The sequence below is a fragment of the Macrosteles quadrilineatus genome, unplaced genomic scaffold, assembly GCF_028750875.1.
Source record: "Macrosteles quadrilineatus isolate MER2022 unplaced genomic scaffold, UCM_ALF_1.0 Scaffold_6__1_contigs__length_79288215, whole genome shotgun sequence".
In the NCBI taxonomy this organism is placed as follows: Eukaryota; Metazoa; Arthropoda; class Insecta; order Hemiptera; family Cicadellidae; genus Macrosteles; species Macrosteles quadrilineatus.
In genome coordinates this window covers 57218069-57241461 of record NW_026542599.1, presented here as the reverse complement: position 1 = coordinate 57241461, position 23393 = coordinate 57218069, and the positions used below count along the sequence as shown (strand labels likewise).

Here is a 23393-nt window from a genome sequence, read left to right as displayed (position 1 = left end):
AGTAAGTTATTGGGAGCAAAGTAGTTTTATTAACCACACTACTGATAGATAATCTAAACATATGATTGGCTACATTTTCTCAGCACATATTTGTTGAAACCATAATAAACCAACGCAATTCACATACCCTCAAGGGAATGTAGAGTTATTGTTTTTGTTTCATTACAACAAACGCAACCACTCTTGTTGATTTTAAGCAAAACTATTGCAGAACGTTTTGCCCACGTTTTGTTTAGTTTTGGTTCTTATCACCTTCCAATTCACATTGGTAAAATTACATTAGGCCCTACTATAAAGTTACGAAAGTAATGAAAATAAATTGAAACTTTAGAAAATCCTATTTTATAATTAACGACCTAGTAAATATCTCTGAATGTGTCCTTTGCATAACGATTGGATATTATTTATATATATAAATAGACAAATTTATATAAATGGATAAATAGCCCATGCATTATGAACCTGAACAATTAAGAACTTAAGAAGAATTAAGAAGTTAAGAACTGAAAAATTATACCTCAGAAAAACTCAAAACAGTAGAGTATGACAGTTAAAATAATACTGGGTAACAATCCAGAATATTATTTATTCCTGTATATTGGTGAATACAAGTTGACGGACATCTCTTTAAGCTTGGATAAAAACGCAGGAGAAAGTAGAAAAATGTGGTTAAGGAACGTGAGTTTTCTGACCAAGCCAACCTGACGTTAGTTAAAGTTTGGCAGGAGTGGGTCGTGGGTGACATTAAATGGGTTTCATCATAAGTATACTGCGGTTGTTCATTGAATAACGTTTATTTAAACTTCAAACTAATTACTAGAAAAATTAATGTTATTAATTTACTTAAGAGAGCGTTTTTAATATCAACTTGAATATATCAATATCGTTTGACCATTTAGATACATAACAGTTCAATTTAGAGTGAAATGTTCAAAGAACTTACAAACGCTACAGGAACTGTCTTACAGTAGATTTATATAGATTAGCTTACAGTTTTTAGTTGACAGATTTCTTAGCTCTGGAAGGACAATATTTGGCTGGGGAGGAATAAGCCTAGTGTGAATAAAACAATTAACTATTTGTAAAACCTTTGCGTTGGCATCCCAAACTGAACCTAGCTACAGTATATATATAACTCCACTTTCACTCTGGTCTTGATTTTCTTCCGTTCTTTCTAGACGGGTCAGGAATCAGGTTGCAATCCAGAGTGGCTTTTATTCAACGAGAATGTTTGTTAAAATGCAACTAAATGCCTATGACGTACACTTTTGATTTGTAGACAGTTAAAATTTGATCGTTTAGAGGAGGCGAGTTCAACCTTTTACTAACTAAAACTAGCTGAGTGTGTATTTAGAAGCTCTTTATTTAGCTACGTACTGGTAAACCATAGATATATAATAACAACATATATATTATATATCTATGTGGTAAACTTTTTGAGATCAGCTAGATAAAGAGCACATATTTAAATATAGCTCAAACCTGTAAAGATGTACCAACAAAATGTATAACAATTTACAAGGCTATCCATAGACTATGCGTGGAAATGCCGATAATTAAGTTAGAAAAAGTTCACAATGGTCAATAACGAATTGATATTTGAAACTATATTTGAATACCACAAAGAAATACTGTAGTAAGGATTTTTTGTCCCTGGTCCATATATTTTTGTAAAAATTATAGCATTCTTATATTAAATGAATAAAAACCATGATAAGTGGAATTGTTCTACAATAAAAGCGCAAGTATCTCACAGTTTCAGGCAAATTAACTGCTTATTCTTAAGGGATTACGTATTTTTTCATACTAATTTGCCATTTACTGTGAATAAATGTTCCCAAAAAATAGAACTAAGAATCCGACCCTTATAATAGTAAAATTGAATTACGTTCAAAGAGTCGTATGTATAGAAACAAAATTAGTAACACCAGGCTTATAGCAACACATTTACAAATAAAAGCACTAAGGGTGTTAAGCTAACGATAATATCGTTTGCCCCTTCTTAATTGGTTAAATTTTCTTTTAAAATCCATTTATCACAATAAGATATTAAGTGTAAAGTATATTTGTATCTGTGGAGATATTTGCACACTTCTAACGAAGGTTAATCGCATTATTTCCTTAAACGTTTGGAATCTACGTTTAAAGATAGAAATAATTTTTCTGGCAAACACAATACCAAAGGATTTAAAAGATCAAATACCAATCAGCCTTTTACTTGAAGTAGTAACCTAAATCCTCAATTTGATTAATTTGTTGTAAAAAGTAATACATAAGATACATATTTTTATTATACAACATACTAAGTGTACCTTCAACAATTAAAATTTAATTTTTAATTTTTTTAATATTAACAAAAACATTTAGGAGGCTGTTTTTTTTACTAGCTGCTATACCCGTTGTTTGCAACAGGAAGAGAATATTGTGTGTGGTCTCTAAATTTTGTTGTATGAAATGGTTAGACATTCGTAGCTCATTTTAGAAACAAGAATTATTGAATTTGATACTTAGTTCAGCTCAGTTTGTTACAATCATTTTCATTGCTTTCGGTTTAGCTTTCCCAGGTTACCCAGTACTGATATACAAGTGGCGCTAATTAAAACTACTATATCTATATGATTTATTTTATTTTTTTTAATACTCTAATTCATCTCAAATCCCAACATACATTTTGAGTCAATAGATACGAAATAATTTAACGACATAAGATAAACATATTTAGACTGATTCTTCGGCAATACAGTCAAGCTTATCTCTAGCTCATAATAGACATTTTACTGAACACCATAAGTAAAATATTACAACACTTTAACTATATTTTTCAATGAAATATTCCTCTTTTATTAAATAACACACAATGTTCCACAATTTAAACAATATTTACCAATCGCTGGCTTAAACCAATTTAATAACACTGATATTAATTAAGTGTATTCATAAGAATAACGTGGCGACTAACTTTGTACTGGGGAGTCCTGGCGAAGCTCAAATGTTCAACTAGTTGTAACGTAATCAGCAATTTGACATAATCACAAACATCCAAATTCTCACTTCATTTATAATATATCAATATAAGATTGTTTGACATGTAATTATGGCTTTTGATTTCTGAATGAGCACTTGACCAAAATCTATAAATACCCAACACGTAACTTTTACTACCACAAACACAACAATGTGGTAGAAGTATACATATTATACTTACATTCCACGTCTACTACTATTCTCTTCGCCACTGATGGAGGCACCCCGTTGGAGGCTATACACATGTAGGCACCCATGTCCTTGCGGCTGATGCGGGATATATTGAGATAGTCTCCTTCGTAATACAACACTGTAATCAGAAACAGTTATTTTTCCTTTGAATACAATATTATCACCGGTTTTATTTTATTAACTTAAACAATTTGAATTTGTTTGTCCTTAAAATGTTTTCATATACCTATCAAGGTCCATCCAATAGCACTATCACGTATAATCCTGTTCAATAAGTGTTTATCTCTATAAGCATATGAAAATCGCATATTTATCTATACTAAATGTAGTTGTTATCCAAGAAACACTTGGTATTACAAACGTGACACGGAAATACAAACACGTTTCTGTTTTCAGATCCCAAATGATCTTCATTCTAAGAAAGCAGAAACTGACGCCGGGTTGATGTAAATATATGTAAACATGATCAAGAATAAACTTGTTTCGTTTGATACAATGTGACTGTAGAACGTCTGAGACAGCGTGCAGCGTTTTAAATTTCTTTGTTTCCTTCTACCGTAATATGAGAGCAGCGGCGCCTGTTTTACTATTTCAATGTTTTCCGAGGCACACCTTCGCTCCCCAGTGTAATAATCATGTTTTCCATATTCTAACCTCCTGTGTATGTTTTGACAAAGTTTTTCTAAATATGTGTTTAATAGTACCAGCATCCATGCGTTTCAGAAAGCTGTTTTTACCTAATGTTATATAATGTGAAATATATCGTTCTATACCTACGGAAATTTTGTAGGTTGATTTAGACCTACAAAACAAGTTAAACAAAAACAATACAAGTTAAGTTGGGTTAAGTTGTAAACCACATTTAAGGTAAATTAGTCAAATTCACAGTTTATATAAAGCAACTTTCTATTAGCAAGTGATTGTTATTTTATAGTAAAAGAGAAAACGTGTACAATATCACACAAAATTGGGATTTCGAACGTTCACTGTAGGTATATATAATGTACCGAACACATATTCAACAATCGCCAACGTCTGTTTGGTTGGCAACATAAATATTTTCTCATTAACAAAACAATTACAACTGTACAGTAATATAAAAGAGCAAAGAATAAATCATTTACACTTTTAAATTCATTATACAATTTTTTTCAACTAAACTATTCGACTTCTGTAAACAAGAGCTAAAAAAACAATTAAGTAAAGTAACGTTTAATTATGGTAACTATATAATATAGCAGAGAGTCCTATTAAAAATTAAATTCTTGGATTAGATCCTATCCAATACAATTATAATAACTACACTAATAATAAGAGGGTAGCTAAGTGGTTATACTGCTCCTCTAGTAATCATAAGTAATATAAAAGGCCGGGGCCACACGTGGCGGATCGTCCGCGCGGCTTATGATCGTACGATCATAAGCCGCGCGACGATGTCCCGGCCACACGGAGCGAATGAACCGCTTCCGGTCGAGGTTTCCCAGCCTACGTACTGAGATTCTAACATGGTTTAATTCACTCGTTCTCGTTGTAGTCATGGAAGAAACACGTATGTTAGTTTGTGCATTAGAAGCGTGTGGTGAGCTAGAGCCTAAGGCAAACCGAAATCATTGGGTCCATCATTTCATAACCGATAAACCATTTGTGTTCCAAAACCTTTTACGAGCACATGCGAAACCATAGTTCGGAGTCTTTATTTGTTACTATCGCATGTAGATAGCATCGTTTGACGAGCTACTTCAATTGCTTTGACCGCATATAACTAAGGAAGATATACTCATGAGAAATGTACAACATGAGAAATCCCACATTATCTTTAACAAGTTCTATTGATTTGTCTGTACCGAACATTTTACACCTATAAACCGAAATGCACAAGTACAAACAAACAAAAACCACTTCAAATGCTTGAAAATGAGCTCCAACCGCGCGGACAATCCGTATCGTGTGGCCACTCTCATAAGACTACGTGTGTCATCCCCTCCAACGCGGCTTATGATCGCGCGGACAATCCGCGACATGACGCGGACAATCCGCCCAGGCGGCTTAGGATCGCCCCGTGTGGCCACTCTCATTTGATTCAATGTGTTGTCGAACCACGCGGATCATCCGCGTGGTCCGTCCGCGCGGATGATCCGCGTCGTGTGGCCCCGGCCTAAGAGTTAAAAAACTCGTTCGCAGTTCGATCTGGGAAGAGTGAGTAGCTTTTTGACAGTTTGAAACTAGACTCGTCTGTCCTTGTTCATTAGGCTTTCATTGATTGTTCCTGACTAATATAACAGCTGATCTTAGTCAGTTACATGGCAATAACAATATTCTCTCTTCATTCTACATTTATCGTTTACTCATATTTGGGTTGAAATACACACCTAGATGGCGTACACATATCTATTGATGATGCTAATAATAAATCATAATATTTACAAATGGAATTGGCAAAACTTAAAAATCCAAAAACATTCGCAAAATCTTAATAAACACATGAATTAGAGTTTAAACTTGATCGGTGATCTTTTTGATAGGAGCGTTAATAATCGTAATGGTTTTCTGAAGCTTTTAAACTTAGAAATAAACATAAACGTCACGATTCTACACGTTATACGCTGAATTTTATTTATTAATATCTTTCCTTAATTTCTTTCACTGAGTAAACGTCTTTTTCGCAAAGAATATAAGATTATATAAAACCTTATACAAAATTTGTTATACCTAGACTATTTATTTATCCAAATTCAACTCTTAATCAACCATACAACTGTTTGTATTTTTTTTTCAAAATAACTGTGTCAGAAACGCAACCCCTGTTTAGCACTTAACAGGTTTGACTTTGTTTACAACGGCAAGCTGAACTTGGGAAGAATATTGGGTCCACTTTTGTTGAAGAAGTCGTACAATTTCAAAAAGCAATAAATCTGTAAAGGAACGATATCAAACACAAAGAAATCTTTTCTGGTGGTTTAAATTTCGGTTTTAAAGGATGTAATTATTGTTTCTAAATGGAAGTCTCCCAAACTGTTGCAAATATGCACATAACAGATCCTGTCACTGCAATTCACAAACTGTACAACATTTAATTGGTCGTTACTGTTAGTGAAAAAGAACAACTAAATTAAATCTTAAGCCTGGAACGTCTATTTTAATTTACGCTGGATACTGAAGAATGTGTTTCATACATTACCAAAACAGGCCGAGACAAATAATGGTAGTCTAATTAATAGCTTTACATTTTTGTAATCGACATTTAAACAAATATAGTTTGAATATTATGTCCAATATTGCAATTACAATTTTTATTTTTTTTATTTTATTTCTGTATTACCAATCATATCTGTGGCCACCATTAAAAGAGAATAAAGTAAAAAACTACTAACAAAAATCCCATGGTGATGCTGTTTTATTAATAGCTGTAAGAACAACTGAAGAAACCTTGTTATTTTAGCACACATAATTTTGTTAAACGTTAATGAGATGATGTATACTACTTCTTTATTTGTCATGTGTACGACACCCTTCTGGAGACAATGAGACTTTTTTGATATTTGAGATCAAACTCTAACGTGATTATTATGTTCATACTATAAGTTCAATCAATACCTAAACTCACCAAGAGGTTTTAAGCTAAATAGAGACTTATATTATTATCACAATACAAAGCAAACAAAGTCAATAGAAACAATTGTATTATCATGAGAATATTACGTAAAGGAGAGGAAGTCACAATTGCTTAGCGATATAAAGGTATGCAGGTGCGTTCCTCTCAAGATATTTGAATAGCAAAAGAACGGAAAGGCAAAGATATCCTCTTATTTACATACATGGAATAGCGTAACGGGGAAATATACAATTTACCCAGCTTTTACTGATAAAACACTGTACTAATACTTTCTTATGTTTGAATAACTTCTGAGTCTGAATAACTGTAAGGAAAAATTCTAGACCAATGGTTTGAAATTTTTTTCTATTCAAAAGCCTATTAGTGATCTTTTTATACTTACAATTTAAGTTGTGATTCAATTCCAATAGTGAAAAAGACTGTTCGATGTGATAAATTTATTGATTCATCACATTATTTATACAGTAACCATTTTGTTCATTGTTATTTTATTGCAGTAGTTTATTAATTAATTAACAATTTATTAATTTATAATTTAACAATGTATTCATTTTGTTAAATATTCATGACAATTGAAGAGGTTAAAAAAATACAAGGTATCGCACAATATCCTTATAAGGATTCACAAAATAAACCACTTTAGTCCTGATTGTCTCATTGTTTTTGGACCATTACATTATGCATTTTCCCCTTATAGGGAATAAGCTATTACCATAGGTCCCTAGGTTTGTGACATACTTGTGTGTTCTTTGTCTATGTAACTCGAGTAAAAATGATACCATTTTGATGGAAACTCGTTTTTAAGATAGGTTTGAAGGAGTGTATTGAACTTCAAAATATTGTTTCCCATGAATTCTCTAAACTATTTTGTAGAGCTTAAAATTATTGTAATAATTGAAGTATTTTAATACATTTATAATTCTTATGTCGTTGTTATAGAGAATAAATAAAACTGTTGTATTTTGCTTGTTTATTGATATGAATTGGTTGTTTATTGATCAAACTTAGCGAGTTTAACTATTCTATACTAATCTATGAGCATTATACTGAAAAAAACACTTTATTACCCCCCTTGTAGCAGTAAACAAGTACTCGGTAAACCCAGAGATTATTTGAATAGGGAATCAATATGACCTGTTCAATGAAATATTTTCGATAAAATACAATCTGGTGAATGGAAATTCGCTTGGAAGAGTAAGAATAAGAAATATAATAAGGAGGGGCATTGATCGGATGAAGAGAAAGTTATATTTTCTTTCCTGTTTTTACTATCCACTGCCCGTCACCACAAACCAAAAATCTCTTTATCCAATTATAGTGAGGTGCAATGGCTTAACGCATGTAGTTCAGTGACTGTAGGGATAAGTAATGAACCAGTGTCTTGTCTTGCCAATGTCTTGTCAGCCCCAAAATAAATACTCGGAAAACTGATAACTGACATGTCGGAAAGAAAGAATATTAAATGACAACCTAATCCTCATGTGCCAACTTAAACATTTGAAGACAAACCTTATTCAACATCTATGTGAATTCTTTGTTTTAATTTAATTGTTGGTGGTGTTAGGTTTATGCTATTCGAGTCATATTGACACTTAAGTGTTCACAATGGTTCAGAATCCGAGATATAACTTCGTCTACAAGTGAAAAGGTCAACATAGGTAGAAAAGGAAGATCACAATCTACCTCAAAAAAGTTAAAGTTCCACATAGATGTGTATGTCTTGCGCAGACATGGCTATGTTCTTTACCTTTCCTTCGTTGTATTGACTGTTCTTTTCTGTAATAATTGTTTAATTACTGTCTTGTTTCGACTACATTGATGTTTTCTTTGGGTTTTAGTTGATTTTCTACTACCAATTTTCTAATGTCATAGGCACCTTATCACCTGAGGAACATATTCAAGATGTTGAAACATTAAGAACACTTGTTTTAAGTAATCGTGATTAAAGATAAATATTGTATTCCCTAAAGTAATCCGTGAAAACTTACTAAGGTTGTAAATGTCCTCACAAATAATCAACTCCATCTACTACTCGTACCTTCGTTTCTCCTGTCCATCATAAGCATCTGAGCGTCTTCTCGTCTCCAGGTGACTTTTGGGGTTGGAAGGCCCTCCGCTTTGCAAACCAAGGAGATGTTCTGGTTTTCCCTCACTGCCACGGAAGACGGCGTACTCTCCTCGTCTACGATGTTGGGAGGGACTAGAACATAAAACATAACATACAAACATAGCCAGTAAATAGAGCGTGTGATATGGAAATTGAATCGGACTAAATACGAAGTATGGTAGCGAAAGATTATTTGAAACCATAGACTGACCAACACAAGGGGTTATTTTACCAATAGGGGTATTTTCATGATTTATGTTTTTCTGTTTAGTCATATAACCAGAAGACTAGTTCTTGTTCATGATTAGATATTTTTTTACTGAAATAACAAGAAACAAATTGTAAAAAAAACACGATCCCTACAGTGCAACCTACAGAACCAATAACAACATTTGATTCAGCTGTTCCATAAGGATGTACTAAGGGAGTGCGTTTTATCTATGATGAAACATTCAGCTGAATGCTATGGATGCTTTTGAGAATCCGTCTCTGATTAAGTGTTGTTTATTTTGTTATAATGTTTTAGATCCTGACTAACTGGACTCCTTGCACTACCTCATTCTTACCTTTGACCTGCAGGTAGCCGACCTGGCTGATCATGGGGTTCGTGTTGACCTGACACATGTAATAGCCTCGGTCTTCCTGTTGAGCTCCTGTCACGTGTAGAAGCCACGTGTTCTGTGAGTGACTCACGCTGAATCTCGGCACTCGCGATATCACGTGGCGGTGTATTGTCAGTATCATTTGACGGTCAATGTGGATCCAGGCAACCTGTAGGCATATACGTGGTGCTATGTTGTATAAAAAGAAGTAGAAGTAGTTTTTATGGCATACTTTTAACATCCAAGAACACGAGGATCTATATCGGAACTATTTTACTATGTTAAGACATTGGAGATTGTCAATATTTGAACCGGGAGGCTCCCGTACCGGAATCCCCGTGCTCTACCACTAGACAAAATTGCTCTGGGAGGCATTAGTAGTATTGAGCTGTGTGCTATGGACAATGGACATTCTCTAAATCAGTAAATCTGCTTTCTGAAATTGTGTGATATTTGCAAAAAAAATACTATCATTGTTGGTTTTATTTTAATAACTGCTATAAAATACGCATACTTCAGATGCTCGCCAAGACGTGGTACCAGGATTCAGGTATTTTTATAGTGATTAAACTGACCGATATTGTCAGCTTTTGGATACAGTAGCGTCTGTTCGTCACGAGTATGTACGAATCAGCTGAAGAAGTTTCCTAAAAAATTGTATATCAAATTCGACCAAGTAGTTCATTGATTATTCTTATCCAAATTGTTGTACACTGTTTTAATTGTCCATTCCCAGGTTGGTTTAGAAATTTGTTTTACAACCTACACCAACAGCGTCTTCAGTTACCTGTTAACAAATCCCCATAGCAATGTATAGGAAAATACTCACTTTTTAGCTAAATGAATCGGCAATGTTGGTAAAAAAGTGCAGGCAGCAAATGTTGTGCAATGTTACGTACAATGTTGTTTGCCGCAACATGTTGATGCAATGACGTTCAGTAATGCTACGTCATAGTGGACAATACTGCTTTGATTTACTGTTAATTAAACCCTATCTTCTGCTCAGTGTGTTTCGACCCTAGACTTAACATAGATTTATTTAGTGCAATATATATAGGAAACTGATAACTTTCAAAACATGTTATCACTTATTACTATAAACAAATCGCCACAAGTGATATGTATTCATTTTCATTAGAGTCTGGATATAATCGTAAGATAATCCAATATTGTAATGGTTTTGAATTAACGTAAAACATAAAAGTCAAAATAGAAGCCGCGGCTGTTAAACGTTTAAACTTATAAAATATGTGACATTATCATAGCCAAGAAACGGAACTGTTGTTCAGTTTTTACGAAACAGGAATAATTTTCATACTTAAAATCAATGCTATACTTTAGCTGATCATATAGATTTTAATATAATATTAAATTTATTTTGCAATTTATAATGGTTTAAATACCTGTATTCAGTAATCCAAATTGCTGCTTGTGGCAACTATAGTTTCAGTTCACAGGGAACCATCTTCAGACCGTACAAGGCGTCGTTAAGTACGGTCTGAAGATGGTTCCCTGTGAACTGAAACTATAGTTGCCACAAGCAGCCATTTGGATTACTGAATACAGGTATTTAAACCATTATAAATTATTCAAACGCAATCCGGAGGCTAACAACTATTGAAAATGTAATTATGTTGTAATGTAAACATAATTAATATGACATAAGCATGCATTTTGTTTACATACCTTTAATACTGCGGGTAGTAAATAATTCAGAAACAACAGGAGATTACTATTAACTTTGGTTAGCCTTGAAAATGGTGTTTGGCAATGTTATGTAACAAGAAAATGCATGATAAGCACCATACAAATTAAATTTAAATGTTTCCTCAACAATGTTATATGTTTTTTTACAAAGTTTTCCTTTCATGTACAAATATATCATCGTATCAATATACAAAAATAAACTAAATAAGGGTGATCGCTGTATGACATGAACAGTGTGAGTACTGACTTACCAAGTAACTCAAGAATCTGTTCTTGGCTTATTCATAAAATTGTGGTCTATTTTCAATACTATATTATGTCTGTCATCATTTTTAATCTCCTAGGTTGGCTAACCTTGTGCTGTCCAAGGTTCTCCACTACGCAGGGAAGGTTGGCATCCCTGCCTAGCACGACGGTTACGTTGGGGATAGGCTCCACAAATCTCGGCCCATCCGTCAAGGCTAAAACAGAAAAATAAACATGAATTATCTACTATTTTTATTTGGTAAATTCTATTCTCGGTCAAAACGTAATACTTATTTATTATTCACCAATCCTACATCATTATTTATCTGTGCGTATATTTATTGGTTTAATTATCGCATTGTAATAATTATTGTTTACCTAACTATTAATTAAATTAATTTACCAACCTTTGTATTTGCTATAAAGTAAATTATATTTGTTAATTCCATATCCACACCATTAAAGTGATATACCTACCTTATTTAAGCTGCAGTTATAAACAAGTCGTATTCTATTTATAAACTTTTAATATAATTTTTACAATCTACTGTTGTTGAAAATTCTACTGAAGGATTTCCTCACTGCAATTCACATGTAACCCGTTAAAGAAAGTTTGTCAGCATCAACAAATCTTTGGCAGCGCAAATCCCTCATTTTAACAAAATATACTCATTGCATTTTCCCTTTCACTAAATAATACTTAGTATGTTGAGATTGAAGTCAATTTCATCCTAATTTTTAGGTTATTAAATTCAATTCCGATTAAAATTTAAAAAGTAAAATATTCATTGGTTAAAAAGTAGGTTAACCTACCTCAACTGCACTGCCCTGGGTCAGTTATGCTATTTCGTCATATTTTATTTATTTATTTAATTATTTATTTTTACCTGATGTAGATATTTTAACAACAAGCACAAGCGCACTCCAGATGAGTATAAAGTCAATTAACTTCATCACCAAACTGAATCATCCGACACAGCTGACATGGCCCAATCACGATTGATTTCGTCATAACAGTTTCATTCTTGCCATATCGGTGGCAGAAGCTTCATACTCCAGCTGTTTAGATGTAAACTCTTGAATTAACTGTCGAAAAGTATAAAATACAAGGAGTATCTAAACACTACCTAACATTAAAGTAAAGTAACATAAATAATCAAATATGCTGTTTATTTTTATTTTTTTCTGTTTACACTTCTTTTTAATGCTTTTAGAATTAAGTCTAGCTGCTAAAATACTCTTGCTATTAATAGGTGCCTGCCACAAACCGCCTTAGAACTAGTTTCATAATTCTTTGTACTCAGAAAACAAAACTAAAGAAAAAATAAATAATCTGTAAACTTTGTTTTTCATTTTTTTTCTATTGGTCCTCGCCGACAAGTTTTGTTAACTTGGCGAGGCCATGCTTGTAATATCTTAAATAAATATATTTGAATTTAGATTGGGAAAAACGCTACTAAATAAAATATAAAACGTTCTTTGTGTATTTTTGTGGTCCTCGGACGACAAACGTTTTAAAACCGATTAAATAATTTGACGAACACTTTGACACAGTCGTTACCCAAAGACATGAACATACAGTAAAGTATTGCTAACGAATGATAGGATAAATATTAACATTACGTATTGGAGACTGTTCCAATGGGGCCTTGTTTGCCTAATGTAACTGTTTAAAGTTGTAACATTTGTATACGTATAAACGCATTGTACAAGTTAACATTATAAGTTCTTATAGAAAATAGGACTGAAAGATATATTCAAGAACCTTAGTTGTTATTATCATCATTATTGTTGCTATTGTTATACATTTGTTTGTAGACGGTGTTCTTGCAACACATGAGACCATCATAGATAAGATTTAACTAGTTATTACGTTTTTTTTTCTTTTTTACGTGATTAAGCTATTTAGTTTACATAAAATCATAGTAAACTAAATCACTTTTACATCTGAATTTTGTTAAATCCAAAGTTCGGCACCGACTCCGATGCCTAAGGGACGATGTCCGGTGCATCAACTAAGATTTCATATATATAAAATCGAACATAAGTAGCTTTTTCTTTGGTAGTGTTTTGTTACTTTCTAAATAAATATCACTAATATGAATACTAGAACAATATTTCAAAAAGAGTATCTCCTTCGACAAATCCTTAAATTTTATTCTAAACACTGCTTTCATTATAAAAGTGCACAGTGTTTGTAAGCAAATCAATATTTGTGTATCAAAACCATTTTAATAAGAACATTTGCTTCAGTTTTTCGGGGCAATCAACACCTCTCCAATTCTCTAATACAACGAAACATAATTTTTATTGCGTTTTAAATCAATTTGTGTTGAACAAACGTAATTTAGTAAGTGGTATGCATTGTTGAATTCAATCCTAAAAGTTCTTCAATGAAGTTCTCAGGTAAACTCAAGGCGCCTGCTCTTGATGCAGCGATGCCAGCAGAAAACTAAACACTCGTTTATAATTCAACAACTTTAGCCTTTTCGTCCTTCTACTTTCACTGCCGTTGGACACAGTTATTAAATCCATGTTTATAAAGGTGTAAGTGGCCACTTAGCTCATTCAGCATTTCATTCCACTTGCACTAAATTTGTAGACATACGTATAGTTTACATTGACATTATTAAACGTATTTTAGATTGTTCTACCCAATCTATATGAAGCTTGTTATGTATGTTAATGTAGAATAGACCCAAAAAAAATAATGATAAATAAATTCAAAATGGCGGTCTTGTTGGCTATTAGCGCGAAATGAATTTGTTTGACAAAATTAATCTTTTTTTGCAATTTGAATTTTTTATGAAATTAATGGCAACCGTTTGAAATTTAAGTAGGATATTTTTTCACTTTATATAACTGAATATTCTTGTTTCACGGATGTGCTATTTAATTAGTGTTTTGATTTTAAATTAAAAATACGTATTGTACGAAATTCCAATTTACTTGTTTGAGATTTATAGTTCAAAGTTATAGTTTGAAATTCTTATGTGTATTCATTACAGGAAACCCCTTACAATCATATATTCACTAAATTTGCAATGAGTAAGTAAGGGTAAACATGCTATAGCCAAAAAGGCGTATATGTTCGAAACAGAAATTTTCATTAATAACCCATTGCAGTGTAGACTAAGTCGATAAGAAAATATTTAATTTTCATAATTTCACAAAACGAACATTAAGCACTTAACAAAAAAATATTTCTTGGAAAATGTACTTTTAGCAACGTTGGAACGTACAGCAACACAAATTGGTGCCCGTTCGCAATGTTTATTATTTCAACCTTGCATTTCCACATCTAAGTTCCCAAGAGGCGTGTTGCCGTATCAAAGTTTGCTCGCAAGTGCACAGTTAATTGTAACACTTGGGAGGCTGCGCTGTTGTTGAAACATATCCTCTCACAGCTCGGAATAAAACACTTTTCTTTTTGTATCCCTCAATTTCACGTAAAATGTGTCGGGATTTTTGGAAATGATTTTTTATCTTAACCTAATAGGTAAAAAAATAAACATACAGATTTACAATGTATGCTACAACCTACTAACAATGTTTAATGGAGAAAAAAAATGGAAACAAAAATACTAAACTTATTATGTATAGATAAACAAACAGACTTGACGTAGGTTGATTGGTGAGTTAGCGAGTCCAAAATTTATAATAAATCGTTTATATGATTTTATATTTTATGAAAAACTAATTAAAAGTGTAAAAACTTTAAAGAATATACAGCAATTTTCAAGCTTAACTCGATTGAAATTGTTTCATCTGTATTTGTATACAGTAATAAATAACTGTAATTAATCTCCATTTTTAACAAACCCACAATATTAGGGGAAAGGTAGCGATGTTAAGAGAGGATAACCATAAGACCAGATTCAATTACAGATTATTAAATATTTACCTTGGTAATCTGCCTCTTACCATAATCTCACTTTGGTCCAAACAATATAGTTGTTATATTATTAGATTTTTAACAAAAAAAAAACCTAATAATTGGGAAAAATTTGCTTTTTAGAACTAACCATAAATTTACTTTTCCACCTTGCCTAAGCTAGCAGCCTCAAAACGCTCCAAGTATCATTTTGTTTAAGTTTTAAGAAGAATTTAAATTTAATTTAAATAAAAAAAAACAATCGAAAATGATCGACAATTTACCATAAAAAAGGATATTACAGATTTAATTGGTGAAGAGGATCTCGTTTTATGGGTGGTTTTTGGATTAAAACTAGATAAAGTACCTATAAAGTTTTGATTCAACGAATACTGAAAAAGACATCATACATAAATAGATACGATAATAATTTAAAATGTAAACCCTCATATTCTGTAATTTTGCATTGAATCCAAACCTATCTTGCAGTTTAAACAAACTAACCACTTATAGGCATTCAATTTTTTGTTGGCAAAAATATATTTCAATTATAAACTAATAACTGGATGGAAAAAAAATTATGAATTATAATTTATTAAGCGACAAGATTCGATAAATTTAAGCGTTTTTATTTCAAACTTATTTGTGACAATACCATGCTACAGTTGCAATGTGTTATACAGCTTTTTTGCTAATAGTGCAAACATATTTTTTTTTACTAAGTAAGTATTTTAAAATCTGTTACCATAACAAATCAACACTACATACTACATAGAACTAAAGAGTCACATTCTATAATGTTAATCCATTACTATTTTAAACATCAATGAAAAAAAAACTCCTAAAATAGCACTAACAATAGCATATCTCAAATAATTTACGTTGATGCATAGGAACATATTTCGTGGAAAAAATTACGTTTACATAGTTCTTGACATGAATAAGACAACCAATGGTACATATTTACTGAGTTATTCCATCGTTTGCGCACAGTATTTAAATGAAGACAATAAGCTCTAAATATTTAGAAGACAGCAGAAGCAATAATTCACGATACACTACTCTCCGCATCGCCATGTCTATTATCTAGGATCTACTGAAGTATTGAGAGACACAGTGCAGGAAACATTTGAATATTTAACAGACAGCAGGACGTTAGGTCATTAGAATATCATGGGATGCCACCAAAGTGATAGTGACAATGGGTTTTAAGATGCAAAGTACATACAGTCCATCATAGGGTCCATGAAATATACTAGATGTCAGAGGGTTAGGAATTAATAAAATGGCAGTACGGTTCTAATCGTCAAGCTAATACAAGTTGATAAATGTTATTACCTGTTTCTTAAGACAAGTATCGACAGCTGACATTTAGCTGTAAGCCACATTTAATTTTATTACGCTTCAAGGCAGTGAAGTAGGGTTTTACGGTTTGAGCATGAAGGTTCTCAGTCGAGGCAGGGGCCGAGTGCCAATTGCCTAAAAACTTTGACGAGGGTCATTTTACTTCCTGAGGCTACTAGTAGTGCTGGTGGTGCGAGTGCTGGCCAGGTATCAATGACCTGTTCCACGGTGCGGTGGTTATGGGGGTGGAAAGATTGACCTACTGGGGGGCAGGATTAGCAAAACTTGTTTGAGGGATACACTGAAACGGTTATAGCCCAACCTAACCTAAGCAACCCTGCTGATTATGAAAAAAAATTAAATGAACATTTACTAATCGAATAGATATTTTCAATCGATATTACGGTAGCCCAGTTAAGAAAATGTACCCGGTCTCCGTTACATCCTGCCTACTACACCCCCTTCCACTAATGCCCCTCCTTTGAATCACTCTTACGCTCTGGGGAGTTAAAAGGCACTTGGGCCTACCTGACGCTTTTGATGATTTTTCCCGTGTGATGAACTATATGTTTCGTCATATTGCACCATTATTTTAGCAAACTAAGTTACAAAATAAAAATACATTTCATGTAAAGATGCCCTCTAAAAACAACTTCAAACTTGTTTTCAATTTTCTAATCCAAAGAAGTAGCTTTTTAGTAAATGATTCAATTATTTCGTCTATTACAATTGTGTTAGTGTTAGAGGTGTTAGACTACATGAGCTGTCGATATGTCAAACTAGTGACAAGAATCAACAATAACATACAACATTGCAATCAATCGATACATAATTTCGATAAAAGCGAACTATCAAAATCTAAGTTTACAACAGCAAACATTTACTCCCAAGGGACTAAAAAGGCTTTTTACTCCCTAGGGAGTAATAGAGCTACTTTAGACCCGCAACACATCTATTAAAAAGGCTGTTTTAGCTGCGGTCTGACGAAAAAATTATTTGCTAACTTACCATAAGTTTCTAAGTACCTAATGAATGCCTAAACTGTCTTAACTGAACGGAAATAGACGAAAAATAAATTAGCCTCAGCCCTGACTTTGAAGCTCCTCAGGCAAATTGAAAGACAATTTAACGTACCTAGACTGTAGGTTAGGTGTGTTTGTTGTAGTTCAGTAAAATGAAAAGTATACGCCAATATCGGTTCAGTACACAATGACGAAAAACGCCTCTATTAGGTATAAGTATATTCAAACGTTTGCACCGTTATTCTTCAAGGCAATTTAGCAGCACTATAAAACTGCTATGTACTTCAGGCGTAGATTTCAACGTATCCAATACCTGAAGCTACGTATATTTTCAATTACGAAATACTACTCGTATTACATCATTAAGAATAATTATGTTTACATCAAATTGTTTAAACATTTTTTCACGAATCAGGCTTTGAGCAAAACACTGATTGAAATCCAGTTTTCAGTTCAACAATCAGTTTGGCGTTCATTACACAAGTTAAACACGTCATCCATTCAACCACAATATAACAACATTGCTGCTACTGTCTCCAGGGCCCGGTTTGTACCAATGTGATTGTTCTGATATTGTGTTGCAACAACAATAATTGGATTCTATGCTAGCCATTATTATTTTAATGGGCTTAGATTAGTTTTTAACTATCTCGTTAAGAATTTTCTCGTTTTAGTACCCAGTTTTAGATTGGTAGAAATGGTCAAAGAAAGTGATCTAAGCCTTGGTCTTCTTACAACCTAAAGAACACTTGACTTTTGTTAGATTATTATTAATAATCCGATTAAATTAGCATCTGAGACCAGAAATCTTGATTGGAATCAAATCGGCAGTCTTCAAATTATTATGTAATTAATATAACACATCGGATATTTAACCGATTCAAAATTGTTTCAACATAACTATATGGAAATATACCCTGACTCTAACATGTTTATACACTTATCTAGCCAAGGTATTTACACAAAGTGTAATGTACGAGCTGTTAACACACTTAGATTAGAACAAGGATTTTTTTTACTAACAGTGTCCTTAATGGGTTAACAAAAGTTGGCCATTTAATTCAGTAACATCCGCCCTAGTACCGTAACGCTCTTTACTTCCCCTTAGTGCGTCATACAACTGACCACGAAAAAAGATTTAGTCTTGCTCACACAGTAAAGGTATTCAACAGTATTTCAAATATGACATAACTCAACAAATAAAAATAAAAATTACATATTGATGAATGTATTCATGATTTATGTACAGTTAAGTTTTTAGGATTTACAATATTCTGGACGTAAAGTAAAGACACTTGCTAAAACCCTGTTTTAACAACTTACTCTCAAAAGGTTTTCCATCAGCTGTTAATCCTCCTGTAATCCATTGAATCTATCAATCCAGAGCTAATCTTGGTGTTAATTGGAAATGTTATAGACTCTCCAGATTGGACGGCTTAAATAGATTATCTCGGAGTTGTTAAAATAAACTCTTAGATTATTTACGAAGGGTCGTTTGTTAACTATTTACAGATTTAAGACTCATAATCATGTATATTTTTTATTTGTTTACTTTACAATCTGTTCTATAAATATGTTGAACGATAAGTAAATGCCATATAATACAACAAAGTAACTTTTGAGCATTAACTCTTTGCTGCACGGAACCATCCCTAGTTCGGTGACCCCATGTTGCACGGAACTATGACAAATGCAAAAATGCTTATTTTTAATTGTTTTGACCTATCACCTAGCAACGTCTAACTTAAATAAATTATGGGAAAACAACTTTATATTGTATAACGAAACCATAAGTTCATTTTCCATTTAGAATAAGTATAATCAGTAATAAACTTACCTCAATAATCATGAAAGTATCAATGATAACAGTAAACACCAACACGATCACATGTGAACGTCTCTGAACACAATAAATAAATAGGTTTCCTTCAAATACCCACATACCCTATCTAGTGGTGATGTGTTGAACTACAGGGGAACAGTTCCGAAGTAATAGCGCTGTGTGTCTGGTTGGAAAAAAATAAAACATGTGGTGTTACACAAAGTGTAACACTGTGAAACAATGGACAAACATTTGGTGTTACATTTACTGTAACACTATGCTGCAATGAGTTAAAATAGCTACTAAGCACTGTAAGCAACTAATATTCTTTAACAAAAATCATACCACAAAAATCTTAAGGGTGATTCCAGATTTGAGGGACTCTTAAGTCTGTAAATTGTATCAGTGTTGTTGAGTAAGTTCTATGCTAAATGATTTTGATGAGTTTCTAATTTCGTAATATATCTTTCACTTAAGGTCATGATTTCGTCCTTAACTGCAGGCATCTTAAGGTCTTGATGTAGCGTTCTAATGGTGACGTACCAAGGTGTATTATTTATCTTTCTCAGCATTGTCGATTGGTATCTTTGGATAGTTTCGATATTTGAAAGTGCTCAATTTGATCGTGAAAAATGTACTACCATGAAGTATATATCATACTAATAGTACAAATTTTTATGTTTGTGTGTTTGTTTAAAGTTCAATCACGCATTAACTACTGGTCGGATTGGGTTGAAATTTTGTATGGTGATAGCTCACATTCGAGTCATGTTCTTATCTCGAAAACCCTCTCGGGCTCTGCCCCAGTGGCTCTAATGTTAACCTTATGAGTGTTCATATTTTAAAGGAATTAAATTATTTTGTCAGCTGTTTCAATTATACAAGTTGGTTCTACGATATCCGATAGCATTAAAAAGTTATAAGGTTATAATTACAACCAGTCAACAGGATGCAGCATTATTATTATATTTTTTTATATTTTTTATTTAGGCAAAACCTAATTTAAAAAAAGATGCAACAAAAACTGCGAGAACTTTACTTTGTTCTATTGTTTAGGTGCGGTGGTAGAACATTATGGCTATGGTAGATGTGCTATATACTATATTATACCGTAAATTAAAAGAACCAAATTTTCTTAAACCGTGACCTCTCCCATCGCAAACGCAAAGCAGGAGTATATCTGCAATAATCATTCTATACTCATACGCCAACCCTGTACGAAGGACGGGTACTCTGCTAGTATCATTTAGAGTTGTTGCAGTTTCTAATATGAGGAAACTTTGTTAAAATGAGCCACCCACCGACATAGTTTTCTGCTGTAAATAGAAGTTTTTTTACATACCAACTTTTTGATCATGTAAAAGTGTAATGAAAACTAAACAATGGCATCTTTTATCCACATGAACTATCGTCCATATAATGAAACCGCTGTCAAACACCCAAGTGCTACGTAGCTCAATCAACTATGTTTAGTTCGAAAAAATACAGTTAAAGAATGGCTATACTCAAGATGAAATGCGACTAAACTTTGAAAGCCAATAACACCATAATAACACATCAATAAAACCTATATACTTTATTTAGACTACAAATTTTGTGTTTAATAGATTTTTCAACAAAGTAACGTAGTAGAAAAATATTTTCCACCATTGAATCGTAGTTTCTAGGCTACATTTTTGTTTAAGTAGCTAGCGGGCACTGTCGTAATATTACTTCGCAAGTAAAATCAATCTTTTTAGGGTATTTATTCTGGAATGGTTTTCACTTATAAATTGTTCCGGATTTTATTTAACTTGAAATTTTCTTTTTGAATGACGTTATACTCGTATTCTCATTCGGAGACTTATTAACATAATGATAACATGTTGATAAACGTCATGTTACGTCATTGAAGGCACAAATAAACAATATTTGAACTTACTTCAGATTTAAAAACAAAAACAAAATTGGTAATGATTATCTTTCCCTAAACAGCTTATCACTTCTAAATTCGAAACTTCGTAAAGATATCTGTCATATTTTTTTTATAGATTAAAAACACAAATAAAGGCAAATATGCCACCAATTAGGGTGTTTTGGAAACTATATTATTCCTGATTTTCGTTTTATTTTGAACAATTAAACATATTTCTAAAATTGTTGTTACTCATTGCGGGAATCACTGTGTGATTGTTGTTGTAGTTCACAACAAATGACTTATCGTGACAAATTTATGCTAGGTTTTTTATGATAAGGCCCATAAGGTAGTGTAGCTGAATTCGTAATAAACGCATTACCATAATGGTAGTTTAAGTTATCTATTAATGTAACAAAAAAGACAGAGTGTGTTTGTTAAAAGAGAGGGAAACATTGCAGGATGAGTTTGAGAAGGGATGCTAGTGTTGATGTCACCTACTGAAACATATATGTACTTAGTAGCACAGTTGCTCAACTTGACCAAATACATGATCCCCGAAGCTGGTCTTCGTGTTACCCTCTCTTCTTATCTCATACGTTGTAGTTTATTAAGTTGATAAAATTTGTTTTCTACACGTGATAAGGTTAAGGTTATTTTGTTTTCACAACAGTGTTTAAGATGCATTTGCTGGTCAACCGTTTACGATAGACTCCGTATTTATTTTGTTAGTCAAATTATTTTCAGTTTTTTAATAGTAAGTTTTTTTAAATAGTAAGTTTTTTAATGGTCAATGCAATACTTGTGACAATCAGTGCTTAATACATCCAATCCACATGGGTGTTTCTATTAGGTAGCAATAAGCTATAACTCTAAACTAGCAATAACTCTTCGGCATTTGAACGATTGCATTAACTTTTACTATCGATCCTTTTTAGCGAATTTTCCATAGAGAGAATGAGGTATTACCGTAGTTACTCATGGTAAGACCTGGACCCGGGACCGATTTCCCATTTCGTTTTGAGGCCCCCAGAGGCAAAATACACCATCCTTTCAAACTCGTCTGTATATGTATCCGTTAGTACGACTACTCGAACAAAATTGATCAGATTTTAATGAAATGAGGTACACAAGTGTAATTCTAATTTATTCGAACGAGTTAGTGCAACAGCATGATCGGACTATCGGGACGTGGTTTTATGGAGTAAAGGATTGATCCTTCCCATTTTGACAAAAAAAATAGATTTTACAATTTATTTTTAAACTATTTTGTAGAGCTCAAAAAACAAATAATTTAGTATATTTATGCGTTGTTATGCGCCTAATAGTTAGGTTTTAAAGAGAAAATTCTAAAAACGTTTTAAATTTAAAATTACTATGTTATTCTTAAGGAGAATAAGTAAACTGTAGGAGTTTGCTTATTATAAACATATTTAGATCAAATTTAGAAAATGCATTTATTTCATACTAAACTATTAACATTTTACGAAAAAAACTGTTTACCTTCCCTCTTGCAGCAAACCTAAATACTTGTTAAACTAATGCCATTTAAATTATGGAATAAATGTGATATTTTTATGGAGATATATTTTAGTGTACATCCAATCAGACAAATGGAAATTCGCTTAGTCTGCAGGTTTGCTGCGGTGGGGGTATTTCAAAATTATGCTTCTCTTTTAATGTGTTAATGGTGTGTTTATCTTGTCTCATCACTTATCTCTGTAGGCCTTTACAATCCTTTGAATCCTTATAAAAAATATTTAGTTACTTTTAATTAATCTTATCGTCTTATTATTACTCTTATTTTGCTTTTTGTCGTCGTTGAAAGTCAAATTATTCTTAAAACTAGAACATTAGACAACTGGTTCTAGTCTTCAAAGTCCTACTGATTACGCCTTGTTTGAATTTGTATTTATTATTATTGCACTCATTGAACTATTTATTTT

The 23393-nt window shown here is 32.6% G+C and overlaps 1 protein-coding gene across 1 annotated transcript in view; it reads right to left on the bottom strand.

The window, feature by feature from the left end:
• Window positions 1-23393, bottom strand: part of LOC128997545 (hemicentin-2-like) — a 106833-nt gene that overhangs the window by 6519 nt on the left and 76921 nt on the right. Inside the window, exons 6-9 of the mRNA XM_054423185.1 lie at window positions 11600-11710; window positions 9503-9707; window positions 8868-9029; window positions 3206-3334 (exon numbers count right to left, since the gene is read on the bottom strand). Coding sequence (XP_054279160.1) covers window positions 3206-3334; window positions 8868-9029; window positions 9503-9707; window positions 11600-11710 — 607 coding nt within the window. The remainder of the gene's footprint in view (window positions 1-3205; window positions 3335-8867; window positions 9030-9502; window positions 9708-11599; window positions 11711-23393) is intronic.